Here is a 14,879-nt window from a genome sequence, read left to right as displayed (position 1 = left end):
TTCTGATGAGTTCCCTTATGCTCTTTCTGTTTCGTTCCACCCAGGTCTTCCAGAACAGTATTACAGTCTGACGTGGTTCCTGAGCCCAATCCTGGGCCTCATCTTCACGCCCCTGATCGGCTCGGCGAGTGACCGCTGCACGCTGCGATGGGGCCGGCGGCGGCCCTTCATCTTGGCCTTGTGCGTGGGAGTACTCTTTGGCGTGGCGCTCTTCCTCAACGGCTCGCTTATCGGTGAGCCAACGCAAGTGTACTGCATTCTGTGCAACACCAACTCCTGGGTCTTGGAGCCACTTTAGCCACCAGTTGCGGAAGTGATGCACACTGTACTGTGTCTGAAGTAATTATTTCTGGATTCAGTTTGTCACTGTAAGAGGTTGAATCAAAGGCGATCCTTAAAAGACCTCCCCTTATAATCCTTTTACCACTTTCAAGAGAGATGTGAGGCTCCGAATTTGATTTGTTCAAAAACCTTACGGCACACCTCCAAGATGAGCAGCTTCAGAGTAGTCTTCCCTTACCTATTTTGTTGGCTTGGAACGGCAAAGATATATCACTGGAAACTTTCAGACTTTGTTCACTCTTAATGTGTAAGTGTTACATTACAGTACAGTAATTTCCACTTTACTTGAATGGGATCCATTTCACACTGTGCTCTATCCACCCATTAGCTTCAGTCATAAGTGGAGGGAGAATTTCCAGCGCCCGCGCCGGTGATTCATTCATTGTTTCGCAGACCTCTGGGATTTCACTAATCAGAATAGAGCAGCAGAGTCAAGGAATTGCATTAAAGTGCAAAGTGCAACACTAGACCCTTTGGAGATGACTCAGAGCTCTGGATATGTTTGCATCTCAAACTCGGGTCTGAATGATATTTCTTGAGAGAGTTGCAGTTCTAGGGAGGGAGAGGGACCTTAAATTTTTGGTTTCTAGTTTCAGCTGGTAGCTTATAGTGTTTAGAGTCGTCACCATAAAGTCTAAGAGTCCTGGGTTCAAATCCCTCTTCTCACTGTAATAGCCTTCATCCATATTGCATACTTGTCCAGAACTTCTTCACTGAGAAATTACCCAGCTCTGTAAATGGGTAAATAATGGTAAGTGTGATTGTGGTTTGTTGTATGGATGGGTGACCCATTGTAAGTAGTGTATCTAGCAGTGTAAGTCACCTTGGTGAATAAGGTGTGTGGGCTCATAACACTACATAGTATCCATTGTAAGTCGCTTTGGAGAAAAGCATCTGCTAAGTGAATAAATGTAAAAGTAGGTTCCTATATCAAGCTACTTAACATTGAAAGTTGCCTTGGACAAAGGCATCAGGTAAAAATAAACAAATATTAATGCTATATAAAGATGTTAATGGACCCCCAACTCATTGACAGACTTTTCTATTAGTCCCAGTTACAGGAAGCTCAAGCACAATGTTTTAATCGCTCACATTAAAACTTTGCTTTTTGCTCCCAGTAAGATAACATCACCTCTCCGGCCCTGCTGCGGAAATAGTATTTCCCCGAAAATGGGTTTTAGGAAGCGATGTCGTCGGCTACATGGGTACCCGTGCTCTCGAGGGCAGGTGTGTCACCACCCCAGGCAAAAAGTGTGCCGGCAGCTGTAAATGACCACGTCTAAAAATACCTGCGGTCCGCATTGTGCCCTCGGTGAGCGCGACGCTAGTCCTCTTTCTTCTCCGGAGCATTTGGGCGCCCAGGCACGCTCAGATGTGTCCCGCGCATTGGCGTATTGTTAGCCGGGCGAGACGGCTCCCCCGTCGCCGCATGGGTCCGACTCCGGCGATCCCGTTTATTAGTCATCGCGCCGGTCTGCCAGGAGCAGCCGGTGTGAACTCTGCGTGTCTTGTTTGACATGGGAAAGGACTAGGAACCAGTTCACAGGGAAATATTTCCTGTTGTGCCCCTTTTTACCTCTCATTGCCTATCTGGAACTACTTCCTGTCTCCAGCACTATTCCACTGTGCGGCGGCCCCATTGTCACAAGGCCTGCGCTGTCGGTCCACGTTGTCCCGCGCCGGCTCTCTCCTCGCAGCTGCACTTTCTCTCTTCCTCTGCTCGCCCCATTCTTCAGCAGACAGCTTTTTATTATGAGCAAGCGAAAACGGTCTCCCTCCGCGGCAAAACGCTACACGGTGACGTTTTTCTCTCTGTGAAAAGGAACGCTTTTTCACGTTCTTTTCCGAGGCCCACGAATCGGAAGGCCGTAAACACGGTCCTAATTTCTCGCGTTTCGTCTGTCTCTGGCGACTCATGACTCGGCGTCTCTTTTCATTTATAATTCCGTCCAAGGTGCCATTTAAAAAGGCAGTGTTTTAAATATTTCAAAGCAGATTATGGATTTATTTCAAGTCTTATTTTTTCCCATGTGATTATAGTTGTACCATAAATGAGGCAAGGCTTCATTGCTTAATGAGCAACCGTTTCGGAGCTGGTCACGTTGGGTTGTACCATCCTGGTTGTGAACACGCTAGCCTACGTACTGCTGTAGGGCTTTAGCGATGGGCTGCTGGCATGGGTCGCTTCAACTAGCACGTTAGCGTGGACTGCCGCTCCGTTCCACACATGACGGATTGGTTCGGACAGCTTCGCGCTGATAAAGTACTATTCTCCAGCTCGGCTGCAGCTGCTTTCTGCGTGAATGCGGAAGCGCTGTCGTTAAAGTCGATACGCGCTGTTCGCTCAACTTCACGCTCATAACTTCTAGCTGAGGGACTGGGTCAAACTGAAGGTCGGCGTGTAAAAAAAAAAAAAAACGAGAAGTAGGATCTCGGAAAATGATGACCCCCCCCAAAAAAAAGCATATAGTACGGTCTGTGATGTGCACTTGGCACACAACTCTTGGATCAATCATTCTGTGCTTTTATTACCATATTATATAGTAACTTCAGAGAGTACAAAGTAAAACATTGTCTATCCTATAGCTGAGCTGAAGTTCTGGAGCTAACCTTTGATGCTTGGATGACCTACGGCAGGCTGTTCTGCGATGCACTAAAGACGGTACAGGAAATGTGGAACTCCTTATCTAATGAAGTTTTGAAAATTGTATTGCATGATAAGGAGAATTTTTTTTTCTTCTTTTTTTAAAACGAGACTGCATCATGGGGTGTAAGAGCTCACACCCTGCTGTCCTTATGTAATGTACTGCTTATACAGTACTGTAAGTTTATATCTGGAACTATTTTTGAACACTGCCCTGCCAAACCATGTTATTTTAAACCCAGAGAGTCATGCATCTCATGCATAAACAACTGAATATTAAAATGCATAAAGTCCCAGCAGTAGCTGACGTGTGTGTGTGTGTGTGTGTGTGTGTGTGTGTGTGTGTGTGTGTGTGTGGGGCTGCCTTTCCTTTCACTGGGGCTGTTTCAACGTCTGGAATAACACACGTGTGCATTAACAGACAGCACTGCTCCTGTCCTCACGTGGCAGTCCCTGCGGGCGTCACTCGGCGGGGTTGTTTTACATTTGACATTTTCAGCCTGCTCCCATGTACCGTCATATATGTTGCCGACTGACAGGATTAGCGCGCAAGGAGAAGCTGTACCTCTCGTCTTCTGCGATTGTGCTACAGTCCTCGGCTTCTCCTATGCAGCGGCGGGACGCTCTCGCCTGAAACTGGAGTCTGTATGAACTCTTCTCTGTGCTCGCCAGCTTGATGCCCACATCTTCGTGGAAATGTTGTGTTCCTGCTGCCCAAGGAGATCTGAAACATATTGCCCAGCACAGTTGTTGCATAAAAAAATTGAAAATTTGCAAGGAAAACGGGGAAAGTTGGGCAAAGGGATCTTTGCGAGAGATCTTGAGGAAGGCTGGTATTAGTACCCTGTCTGTACAGAATATGTGCTGCAGGTTGCTCTGCTACACACCATGGTTTGAAGGTATGCTGTAAATGTATCAACCTGTGACTGTTTGCTTTCAACGCTGTAGGCCTGGCCATCGGAGACGTACCAAATAGCCAACCCATTGGCATTGTGCTCACCGTGCTGGGCGTGGTGGTGCTGGACTTCTGTGCGGATGCAACGGAGGGACCCATCCGGGCATATCTGTTGGATGTGGCGGATGCCGAGGAGCAGGACATGGCCCTCAACATCCATGCCTTCTCCTCAGGTACAGAACGCCCGGACTCTCAGAGCTGCGTGTCTTTCTTGCGTGAGGCGGCAGCTGAAGAGAAGCAGGGTCGAGTGCCATACAACGCTGCTGCTGCTTCTGCACCGTGACTCATTACTGCAGCAGAGCCGGGGGCTGGGCTGCGCTGCGCTGGAGCTGGTTATGCCAGCCGCGTCAATATTTAAAACGGGCTGAATAATAAACGAAAGAGGGGCTCTGTCTAAGCACAAATGGTGTTTGCATTCTCAGTTTCCAGAACCTCATGCTAAGAAAAGTAAGCAAATAACTCTTAGCGCAACAGGAGCATTTCATCTGTTGCGGGGGCACCGTGCCTCTCCTCATTTTCTGATTATGATTCTCATCTACATCTGCCGCCCCATCCACCACCTGGAAATTTGTTTCCCGCAACACCCGCGCCCATGCCTGTTAATGGTAGAGGATTCGACTATTATGAACAGACTGTATTTGGGTACCTTGGTAGAAGGTATTTGTAAATCACACCACATAAATAAAATGTTTAAAATGTAAAAGGCGCTCATTTAAGTTGGGGTATTAGGTCAAGTTGGGGCAAAGAAAATCTGACATTATGAAAGTAAATTTTTGTGTGTTTCCATGAAGGACTGGGAGGAGCTGTGGGCTACATGCTGGGAGGTCTGGACTGGACTCACACCTTCCTCGGCCAAGCCTTTAAGTCCCAAGAGCAAATCCTCTTCTTCTTTGCCGCCATCATTTTCTCCATCTCCGTGGGGCTGCATCTGTTCAGCATTGAGGAGCAGCAGTACAGTCCCCAGCAAGACCGTCTAGACGAAGAAGCCGACACTGCGTCCTCGGTGAAGCTCAACGGCAGCCTGGCCGCCCATGCCCTTCCCCAGCTAGACCTCATTGATGAGGAGGAGCCCTACTGCATGTGTGAGGACAGCCGTTCCGAGCGGGATCTAGACCTGGACTTCCTCGAGGTGGACATAGTGAGGAGCAAGAGCGACTCGGTGTTGGCCATGGCCGACGCAACGCTGGATCTAGAACACGACACGCTATTCCTGCGTGAGATTGAGCCCTCCATCTTCCAGGACCGGCTGTCCTACCACAGCACCCCACCGCGGCGTAACAGCAGCGTGGGGAGCCAGGACCTCCTGCGAGGCAAGTTCCCCCGCCTGTCTGCCTTCCTGCAGGAGGCAGATCGTGACGGTGCCGAGATGCTGCTCCACAATCAGTTGAATGAGGCCAAAGCACCCAATGGAGAATCGATGGGCCCCGGTGCTCCCAACGGCCACGCCCACACCGGCATGAAACCATCCGGCACCAGCGCCTCCATGCGCCGCCGACGCCACACCTTCTACCGACAGCCCTCCTGCACTTTCTCCTACTATGGCCGTGTGGGCTCGCACCGTTACAGGTACCGACGGGCTAACGCCGCGCTACTCATCAAATCCTCACGCAGCATGAACGACATCTACGAGATGCAGAAGCGGCAGAGGAAGAGGCAGCAACAGCGCCAGAGGCATCAGAGCGGCAACACCAACTCCAGTGGTGACACGGAGAGCGAGGAGGGCGAGTCTGAGACCACCGTGCGCCTCCTTTGGCTCTCCATGCTCAAGATGCCTCCCGAGCTGCTCCGCCTCTGCGTTTGCCACCTGCTCACGTGGTTCTCCATCATCGCCGAGGCCGTCTTCTATACTGACTTCATGGGCCAGGTCATCTACGAGGGCGACCCCACGGTAAGGCCTTGCTTCTTTCTGTTTAACACAGCATGGTCCAGTAGTGCTCTGTGGAAGGGATGTGTCTGCAGTGTGTGTGTTCAAAGATGTGAGATGGTCACCTGAAGGGCTCTCACTGGGATGGACTCTTTTCTCCTTGCTCAGGCTGCTCCCAACTCCACTGCCCTGCAGAACTACCACAAAGGAGTCCAGATGGGCTGCTGGGGCCTGGTGATTTATGCTGCTACTGCTGCCATTTGCTCAGGTGAGTGTCCGTGTCCTGCACGCAGTATCTCCTTCTGTCTTCCCGAATAAGCGAGACTGACAGATCGACCCAGTGAGGTTTCGTTTCTTATCCGTAGCACTTAGCACTAATTAAAAGGATATTAGGTTACACCCTGGCCTCTTCTCTTATCAAATCTTCTACACACTTCAGAGTGCTAGTCTGAAGTTACCGAGCAGCAACTTAAGGGTATCTCGGGATCCTTGAATTTTCGATATGTGTTCACCTGTGCCCTTCCCCTGCAGACAAGGTCAAAGCACGTCTGCTCAGTGGGACAGATTATATTGCTCACATTACTCTTGTAGGAGGCATTGAGTTTCTGGAGACAGTGAACATGTATGAGTAGGGATCTGGTGTCTAAGTGAGTAAAGAATTTTCTTGTGCTATCGGTTTTCACCTTCGCAGCTTTACTCCAGAAGTACCTGGACAACTTCGACCTTAGCATCAGGATCATCTACATCCTAGGGACCCTGGGCTTTGCTGTTGGCACGGCTGTGATGTCCGTTTTTCCCAATGTCTACGTGTCCATGGTGATGATAAGCAGCATGGGTGTTATCTCCATGAGCATCTCCTACTGCCCCTACGCCCTGCTGGGCCAGTACCATGAGATCAAGGAGGTATGGCTTGGAAGCTCTGTAGAATACGCCGCGACCAGAGTGTAGTGTATATGCTGCTGCATGCGGATGACTCATCCATCAAAGATAGAGCTGATAGATTGTTTTGATTGGTGTCTGTAAAGTGTACCAATTGCGGTCTTGTTTATTTTTTGTTTTCTTTTCATTGTAGTATATCCACCACAGCCCTGGGAATTCAAAGCGAGGCTTCGGTATCGACTGCGCCATCCTCTCTTGCCAGGTGTACATCTCTCAGATCCTGGTGGCTTCTGCCCTTGGTGCGGTGGTGGACGCCGTGGGCAGTGTGAGGGTCATCCCCATTGTGGCGTCCGGAGGCTCCTTCCTGGGATTTCTCACCGCCACATTCCTAGTGATCTATCCCAGCCCGCACGCTGACGAGGCCAAGGGGGAGCAGGCCAAGGCCCTTGGGTCGCAGGGGCCGGGTCAGACCGAGGCCTTGGAGAAGCCTAGCATGCTCAGGTTGACCCGAAAGGGCACTACCACCACGACAACCACCAGCACCAGCTGCCAGGTGGAGTGCGAGTCCACGCTGTGATCATGCCTGAGTTGGGTGGGGTGGGGGTGTGGGAGCCAACACAAGGATAGAGTCCCGCGTGGCTTGGACGGGACCTCATAAGTCGTAGTTTTGTTTGATGGTCTTATGCTGCAGTGTGGCGGGATCCATTGTTTTACGCTCTCAGGGCCTCAGTGGGTGGCAACAGTGACAAGGGAGGTTGGGGTGGACAGCTGCCCAGGGACACAGCAGCTCCCGAATGAGGGCACTTGGAGAATTTGCTGAGGTCACATCTTCACCACATGGCCCTACATTCCCCTTCCAACAATCAGCGAAAACAGGCAACATCAAAATTACAATGCTTTATAGACGTGACAACTAAAGAAGTTTGAGATTGTGTTGTATATTTCCCTCCACCGATGAGTTATTTTCAGTATCTTTTTAACTATTATTTGATTTCTGTGTATCAGAGGGATGAAATCCTTAGCGGAGCTGATTATTTATCTTTTCAACTTCATAAGCTTTGACTTTATATGACGGAGTGTTTAGTGCAGGTGTCAGTTTAGGAGATTATTCATGAAGGTGGGAAAACCGCAAGTTGCCATTCGGTATTGTTACTTTTTGTCTCTTTGTTTATCCTACTTTTCCAAGTGCTTTAATATAAAGACCTCTCAACCAGTGGTGCATGTTGCATCTTGCCCAAGACAGGCTGGCATTTAATTGCCGCCGATGAAGGAACCCGTGCATGTATTTTAATACCTGTTCCTGTGATCTTCCATCTTACCATGGAAAGTACGTCAGTCACCACCATTGGGGCATTACTAATTGCGGAAACACTTCTTCAAATAAATATGAATGCTCCATCGGCAATTTCGGGAGCAGTTAGTGAAAAGAAGAGAATCGGAAGTGCTGAAGCAGATAGCTGACTTTGACATTGTTTCTCAAATTTTGTCTTGATTTATGCCTATCATGCTGTACTGCTATTTGTACCAGTTTGTTGTTTTTTAAGAATACTAATGTTGCTGGCTAGATGTTTGCCAGTTTCAGATGGGCCTGTACCCAACGAAGGAGCACACTGGGGTTTGTCAGGCAGAAGGGCGGAGTTGAAGTTCTTGGCTTGTTGCACTTTTCTGACAGAACTTATAATGTGCAGGTGTGAGCTTTGGGGCAGGTGTCGCAGCACTCTAAACGCACGCTCCCTTTCCCTGCACACTATTGGCTCTGCCGTACCTGTGGCCTGTTCTCTGGCCTAGGTGTTAACTCTATCACAGCACGTGGTAGACACAAAGAGATGGGTCCCTGCAGCAACAGTAGGCGCCGCCTTCCATGGTAACCACGGCTCGATATTTTCCACGATGCGGGCGTTACACTGTGATGTGCAACGCCACGGATGCTCTCGGTTCCGGCTGCGCGGCGAGCGCGGCTCTGTTACCAAGCGTACGCCTGCGGAGTATCGCAACGGTGCGTTCGTTTCCTGCTGCCCACCGGACTTTGTGATCCTCAGGTGCTAGCGGACAGAGCTTTGTTGCTCCTTGGATTGTCATCCAAGCATTCAGATTTCACAACTGTCTTGTGCTACAGGAATATTTAAGAGATGGTATGTTGCTTCCTTTTGTACGTCTGCGTGTGTGTGTGTGTATGCGTATATGTAAACACACACACACACACACATGCTGTTCTACATACACATAAATATTTATACAATATTATATAATATCTGTGTGTAAGTAGAATAGTAATTATACTTGTCTAAAATTTTAAGATGCATACATGTAACTAGAAGTAGATTCACACAAAAGTATTGAGTAAGTTAAAAGCTAATCTCTTTAAAATATGAAAAGATCAACCAAATTTGAGGAAGAAAAAAAAAAAAAAAAAAACACATTAAGTGTGACAAATCACAGTTGCAATAATGTTCCTGCCTCTAAGGGTAGTAGTTTCATGAGATACAGGAGGCTGTGCTTTTATATTGCATGGGGGGATGTATTGTAGTTACCTTATTTTACTTAAGTACTTGCATAGAAAATTTACCTGGTTAAACTATTCATAAGTCTATTTTTGAATACTTGAAGTGCAGCTTGAGTGTTTCTGAAACATGGGGATGAGTGGCGCTCCCCTGAACCCCTTGCTATTGACTCTGGAATGTTGGGGGCGGGGCTTAGCTCAGGAGGCGGAGTCATTTGATTCCATCAAGTAACAGTGAAAGGAGATGAATGTAATCTTTTTGATTTTCAGCAGCAGATCTTACGTTGCATAGAGCTTGCACATGCACAGTTACGCAGAGGAAAAAAAAAAAAAAAACATCCTACAAAAGAAAATTAAACTGTGGATATTTATTTTTTGAGCTTTCCCTGTGAAATGGACACTGAATTTATTTAAAGCTTATATTAATATATACATAGAGCGAGAGAACGAGATTTTGACTGTTGCAGAATGAAGCAGATATGTGCGCTGACAAGGTGAAGGTGTGTGTGTTCAGGTCAGTGTTCTGGACTCAAATCTTACGTAAGTTCTTCCCTCTTCAACATTCTCCACAGTCCTTTTTGGTTTACATTTCACATTTTAATTTCCAAGCTAGAAAACACTCACGAAACAGTTTTCTTGACTTTTTTTTTTTTGTCTCAATTTCCTCAACATTTCTTGACACAAGTGTGCATAAGACAAATTTGACGTGTTTAAAGGAAATCTTGACATGACCGCGATGTCATTATATACAGGAGAGAAACGAGTCTGTTTAGCTTCATGGGAATCAGTCTTGTACATACCTGAAAATCTTGTGCACAATGAAAAACCTGTTAAAATATTTTTTGCGGTGTACTACTTGCCTTGTCATTTAAAAGTTGTAAATACAATTCTTTCAGTTTTCTTTGCTGCTATGAAAATGCTGATTATTTTTATTAGTTTTTTTTTTTTCTATAAGTACTGTGTTTATAAATGAAGTCTGTGAATATGCTTAAGCCTTCTAATGTAGAACTATGGAAGAACAATATATTGAATGCACCTTTAAAGGATCTCAACCAAAAATGCTCTGCTGTCTTTTGTTCGCCGTTTCCTCCTGCCCACCGTTCTGCGTCGGATCACCTTAGCACACCTACATGTTGCACTCAACGTTGAGGGGATCCAGCTGTTCATTTCCAGTGGCATCTACTGTATCAGCAGGGAGCACCAGGTGGCGCAGTGGTTAGAACCGTGGCAGCGCACTTGGAAGATCCCAGGTTGATCGAGGTGCTTCACCTGAATTGAAACAGTAAAAATTACCCATATGTATTGAGTAAATGGCTGTAAGCAGAGCACAGAAAAATCACCCCGGAGAAAAGTGTCACAGGAATGGATAAACTATAATATGTTTTGCAAAGAGAAAGACCAATACAGAAATATATTGTTTCATCATCTATACATTCAGGTCATTAAGTCTCTGATCTACTGATGTATAATACCTTCAATGACTTCACCATAAACAATGAGAATCGGCATCAATTCCTGCCATGAGGTGTGTTTGCAGATGATTTATTAATTTGAGAGCTCGACATTTTTCAAAGTTTGTATTTCCCTATTTTTATTTTTGCAGTATTCAAAGCTATGCTTACGCGACATATTTCAAACACTAGCAGCTATTTGGACCAGTGAGTCCAAGGAAATGTGGAAAATAAGCCAGCACATGCTCCTGACACAGATCCGATCCAAGATTGATGAAATATGACAAATTACACATGCGCGGGTGGAATATTTTTGATGGGTGTATATTAAAACCTGGTGAACAGAGCAGAAACTGTCATTCACTTGTGATCCGCAGAAAATTTGTTACAGGCAAGAAGCTGTCTGAAAATGACATTTTCTGTAAGCAAAGCTGGAAGAGACGACGATGCCACGTTTCCGCAGTGCCGCCTATATCGGCTCCACTCCGGAGGTGTTTCAAGGAAAAGCTATTTGGGAGCTGCAGCCCAGAGAGGTGAACAATCGCAGAATGCGAGGGGCCGCCGGCTCTGCAGGGTTCAGTCGTGTCCTCGCTCTTAGCTCATTAAATAGTCATGGCTTGGACAGGAAGCTGTTTCACCTGGCTTTTCAAAGCGTGAATAATTTACAGTTAGCTGTGCGTTTTTACTGGGGGGAAAAAAGCTAGGCTATGTTAACGTACCACAGTCCCCTGATCCTACCCTTGAAGACACTTAAGTGGTGTGTTTGTGTCAGCGTGCATAAAAAAATATGTATTATGTATATTTTCATATATATATTTATAGTATAAAACTGTAAATTTAGTGCAACACATCTCATGAAACTTGCGACTCACCAATGGACTGGTGTCCCATCCAGGATGTACCCTTCCATGCACTCTACTTCTGGGATAGGGTTCGGATAGCTGGGACCCTGCATAGGACAGACGGTTGCTGACGGTGAATGGAAGGAATGAAGGTTATGAAGCTTGTGGTGGATTGTTAATCTGTATAGCGTAATTTAAATTTGTCAGGATCCCACAGGACGGCCCACACTGGTCCTCGGCTGCAGCGTTAAACTCTTTTTAAAGCTTTCAGGCTTTCACGTAAGACTTGTAGAGGACTGTAAACTGACCTAAACAAGTGTTGGCTTTGGTGTTTGCAGTGTACCCTAGTGTGTGGTACCTGGGACTGGTGCTGCAACATTTCAGCCTGGATGACGGGTTACTGATGGACAGTAACATGACCTGAGTAACGTTAAATAAACTTTTTTGCATTGTTTCAAAGGCTCTGTCTGGATTGAAATATCATTTACATGCAGGCCTCCAGTGTTTATGCTAAGCTTCAATTTGTTGATATAGAGTAATATTTATCAATGTTTTCTTTTCAACTGTGCCACACTGTATATAAATATGTTCGCATAAAGTACACTCAACGACAAACTTAAAAAAACTTTTCTCATAAAGAGGACAAAAATTGAGCTGGTTGGCTCACCTCTAATCCTGGTGATTTAACGGGAAGCACAGATATTTTAAAAACCGATACACTGATACATTATTAACGGTGACCCTCCTCAGGAAAAGTGTAGGAAACAGAACTGAACCGATATATCACTGAGATTACAGAGAGGACATGGAACTAAAGTTGCACTTGCTCTTCCAAAAAGCGGTAAATAAATAACCATCTTGCAAAAAACGAATGTGCAAAACAATGTCCTGGGAAAAAAAGAGGCCACTCACTCACTCCAAGCAGGAAGGATAATATGAGTCAGGAGGGGATTTAAAAAAAAAAAAAAAAAAAAAAAGAAAAAAAAACTACCTGGACACTGAAATCTTTCAACACATCAATTAATCATTAAACCCTCTCTGGCTGTTTATTCTCCCCAAAGCAAAGACTTGAATTCCTTCGACTTACAAAACCACGATTGTGTATTTTATGTTATCTAGAGTGTTGCTATAATCTCAGTTTATTACTTAGAGTTCATTCATTCCCTGTTACGGGTCCGCGCGACGTTTCCCTTCTCCTGCTGCCATCTAGTGGACAAAATGAAAACAGTCCCCTGTATTTCGGGAAACCAGAACGAAGGAGGTCTGTTCAGCAAAAAGCAGTAACATTTCCGACCATTACGCATCGCCCATGTTTTTTTGGTAAATGTACCGTCAATTTACCCTCCCTAAGCAGCTCAAGATGTGTTTTTCTCTTTACGGTCATTTTTAATAATTACGAAAAGCGATGTATGTGAAAGAGTTCACTGACATGAGGGGAATATTGGCTTTGTTTTTAGCTCGTTTATCACAAAAAGAATTATAAGTCTGATCATTCCATACAAACTGGCGTGCCTAGGAATTCTGGGCCGCATTAACAATATTGCTCCCTCCTCCTTTTTATGCACACATTCCAACTTTGAAAAACTGATTGAGGAGTGACTGAGTGAATATTATTATTATTATTATTATTATTATTATGCGTTGGACCACAGTCCTGCTCTCCGGTGGGTCTGGGGTTCGAGTCCCGCTTGGGGTGCCTTGCGACGGACTGGCGTCCCGTCCTGGGTGTGTCCCCTCCGGCCTTGCGCCCTGTGTTGCCGGGTTAGGCTCCGGTTCCCCGCGACCCCGAATGTAACAAGCGGTACTGAAAATGTGTGTGTGTGTGTATTATTATTATTATTATTTGTCAGTAGATGGCGATATTTCACTACATTTTTTACAAATCATATTACAGTACTTAAATTTCTTAAATCTTACAGTTCTTTTGGTGTTCAGTTTTTTGTGGCCCGCTGTTACTGTAATTTAACGTATTAATGTATATGTATCGCTGCGATGCAAAAATAAAGCGCTGTTCTAAACAGGTTTCTGCCCGCAGTCCAGTGAGTTCAGTTGAGTCGCGAGCGCCGCTCGGCGCCACTGCACACGAGCGGAGTAACAGGAAGCAGGAGCGCGAGCAGCTGCTGCTGCTGCTGCTGTTGCTGGTCCCTGGCTGTGCGTGTGCGCCTGCGTGCTGTTCGCGGCACGCGGTGGGCTCCAGGAGGACACGGCGGCGGATAGGTGAGTGTCACACTGAGGTAAACGTCAGATGTTCGTGTGTTTTAGTGTGTTGTACGGAAACAGTCCGTTCAGGCGGCGTCAAAGTCTAGAGCGTAAGCTCAGTCACTGCAGTACGTGTACAGTAGTGCGTGTAAAACGGCACGCGTTCGTTGACGTGAAGAACAGCGGCGCTTAGTCACACACGGCCAGTTTGTGCGCCACAACAAGTGAAGAAGCTGCTGTTGTTATTGCGAAAGGCTTAGGTCCGTGTTATACCTGCGTGACGTGAAGGAGCCGCAGCGCCAATTGCGTCTCGAGTAGCGCGTCCTCGCGACCACCTCGGCACACTTATCGACTCGAGGTCGTGAGAGCAGCTGCGCTCATTCCGCGCCGCAGCGGCGCCGCAGCGGGCGGAAAGAGAGCGCTCTGAGTCAGTGAGTGAGTGAGTGAGTGCGCTGTAACTGCAGCTGTACACACTACACAGTCAGCGTCACGTCAGTCAGTGCAGCGAGCCCTGCATACTCTGCATTATATAATAAATTCTGTGGTGGTATGAGCGCTCACTTGTTGAAGTTGCCACGTGACGTTCGAATCCCGCTCCTCCTGATGGGTGAAATCACTGTCAATAGCTGTGCACAAACTTTACATTATCAGTTGCTATGGGGGAAGGGGGTCTGAATGAATCAATAATAATTACTTACACAGAAGAACTCTTTGAAGTACAGTACTACAGTAGTACAATGCGAGTACACAGTACACCGTTACAGTGTATCTGTACTCACTACTGTACAGTGCTGCTTGAAAGTATGTGAACCCTAATGGAGTGGTTATTATTCTTGTGTAAAATATCAAACTCCTGTAAATTTTAAAATAAACTTATAACATGAATAAATGATTATAATTCACACACCCGATTCTATTTACTTAATTTAACCAGTGCAACTTGGGCTTCGCTTATTTTTGCACCTGCCTTTTTCTACTGCACACACAATTTACTCTAAAGAGACATGTGGAATTGATCATTACACACCAATTATGTCAAAAGAGAAGGACTGCCTCTCCTTAAATAACTACTTTGTGGTGAAACTAAGGGACGCAAGGGGTTCGCATACTTTAAGCGGCACTGCGCATGTTGCTTGTTCTGTGCAAAACCCAGTGCATCTGTCCAAATATGCAGATGCTTTGTTTCAGAGTTTATTAATTGTT

The 14,879-nt window shown here is 46.3% G+C and overlaps 2 protein-coding genes and 1 long non-coding RNA gene across 7 annotated transcripts in view; 2 read left to right on the top strand and 1 right to left on the bottom strand.

Moving 5' to 3' along the window:
* Positions 1-8,894, top strand: part of slc45a4a (solute carrier family 45 member 4a) — a 44,407-nt gene extending 35,513 nt beyond the window's left edge. For both annotated transcript variants that reach the window (XM_018731884.2, XM_018731883.2), the window contains exons 4-9: positions 45-233; positions 3,935-4,114; positions 4,733-5,829; positions 5,974-6,073; positions 6,497-6,708; positions 6,878-8,894. In XM_018731884.2, coding sequence (XP_018587400.1) covers positions 45-233; positions 3,935-4,114; positions 4,733-5,829; positions 5,974-6,073; positions 6,497-6,708; positions 6,878-7,261 — 2,162 coding nt within the window. In that variant the 3' untranslated portion in view covers positions 7,262-8,894. The remainder of the gene's footprint in view (positions 1-44; positions 234-3,934; positions 4,115-4,732; positions 5,830-5,973; positions 6,074-6,496; positions 6,709-6,877) is intronic.
* A 1-nt stretch (position 8,895) lies between these two features.
* On the bottom strand, positions 8,896-14,087 carry LOC108922042 (uncharacterized). Its single transcript, XR_001965103.2, has 3 exons — positions 13,950-14,087; positions 11,508-11,584; positions 8,896-10,453 (listed from the first exon to the last, which is right to left on the bottom strand). It is a non-coding gene; the product is annotated as an uncharacterized LOC108922042 (long non-coding RNA).
* The window catches only part of dennd3a (DENN/MADD domain containing 3a), a 23,956-nt gene continuing 22,673 nt past the window's right edge, over positions 13,597-14,879 (top strand). For all 4 annotated transcript variants that reach the window (XR_003797289.1, XR_003797290.1, XR_003797288.1 and 1 more), the window contains exon 1: positions 13,597-13,694. The gene's annotated coding sequence lies outside the window, so the exon portion shown is untranslated. The remainder of the gene's footprint in view (positions 13,695-14,879) is intronic.

Source organism: Scleropages formosus, chromosome 23 (genome assembly GCF_900964775.1).
Source record: "Scleropages formosus chromosome 23, fSclFor1.1, whole genome shotgun sequence".
Lineage (NCBI taxonomy): Eukaryota > Metazoa > Chordata > Actinopteri > Osteoglossiformes > Osteoglossidae > Scleropages > Scleropages formosus.
Note: the sequence above shows the minus strand (reverse complement) of the source record. Positions and strands in the feature narration are given on the sequence as shown.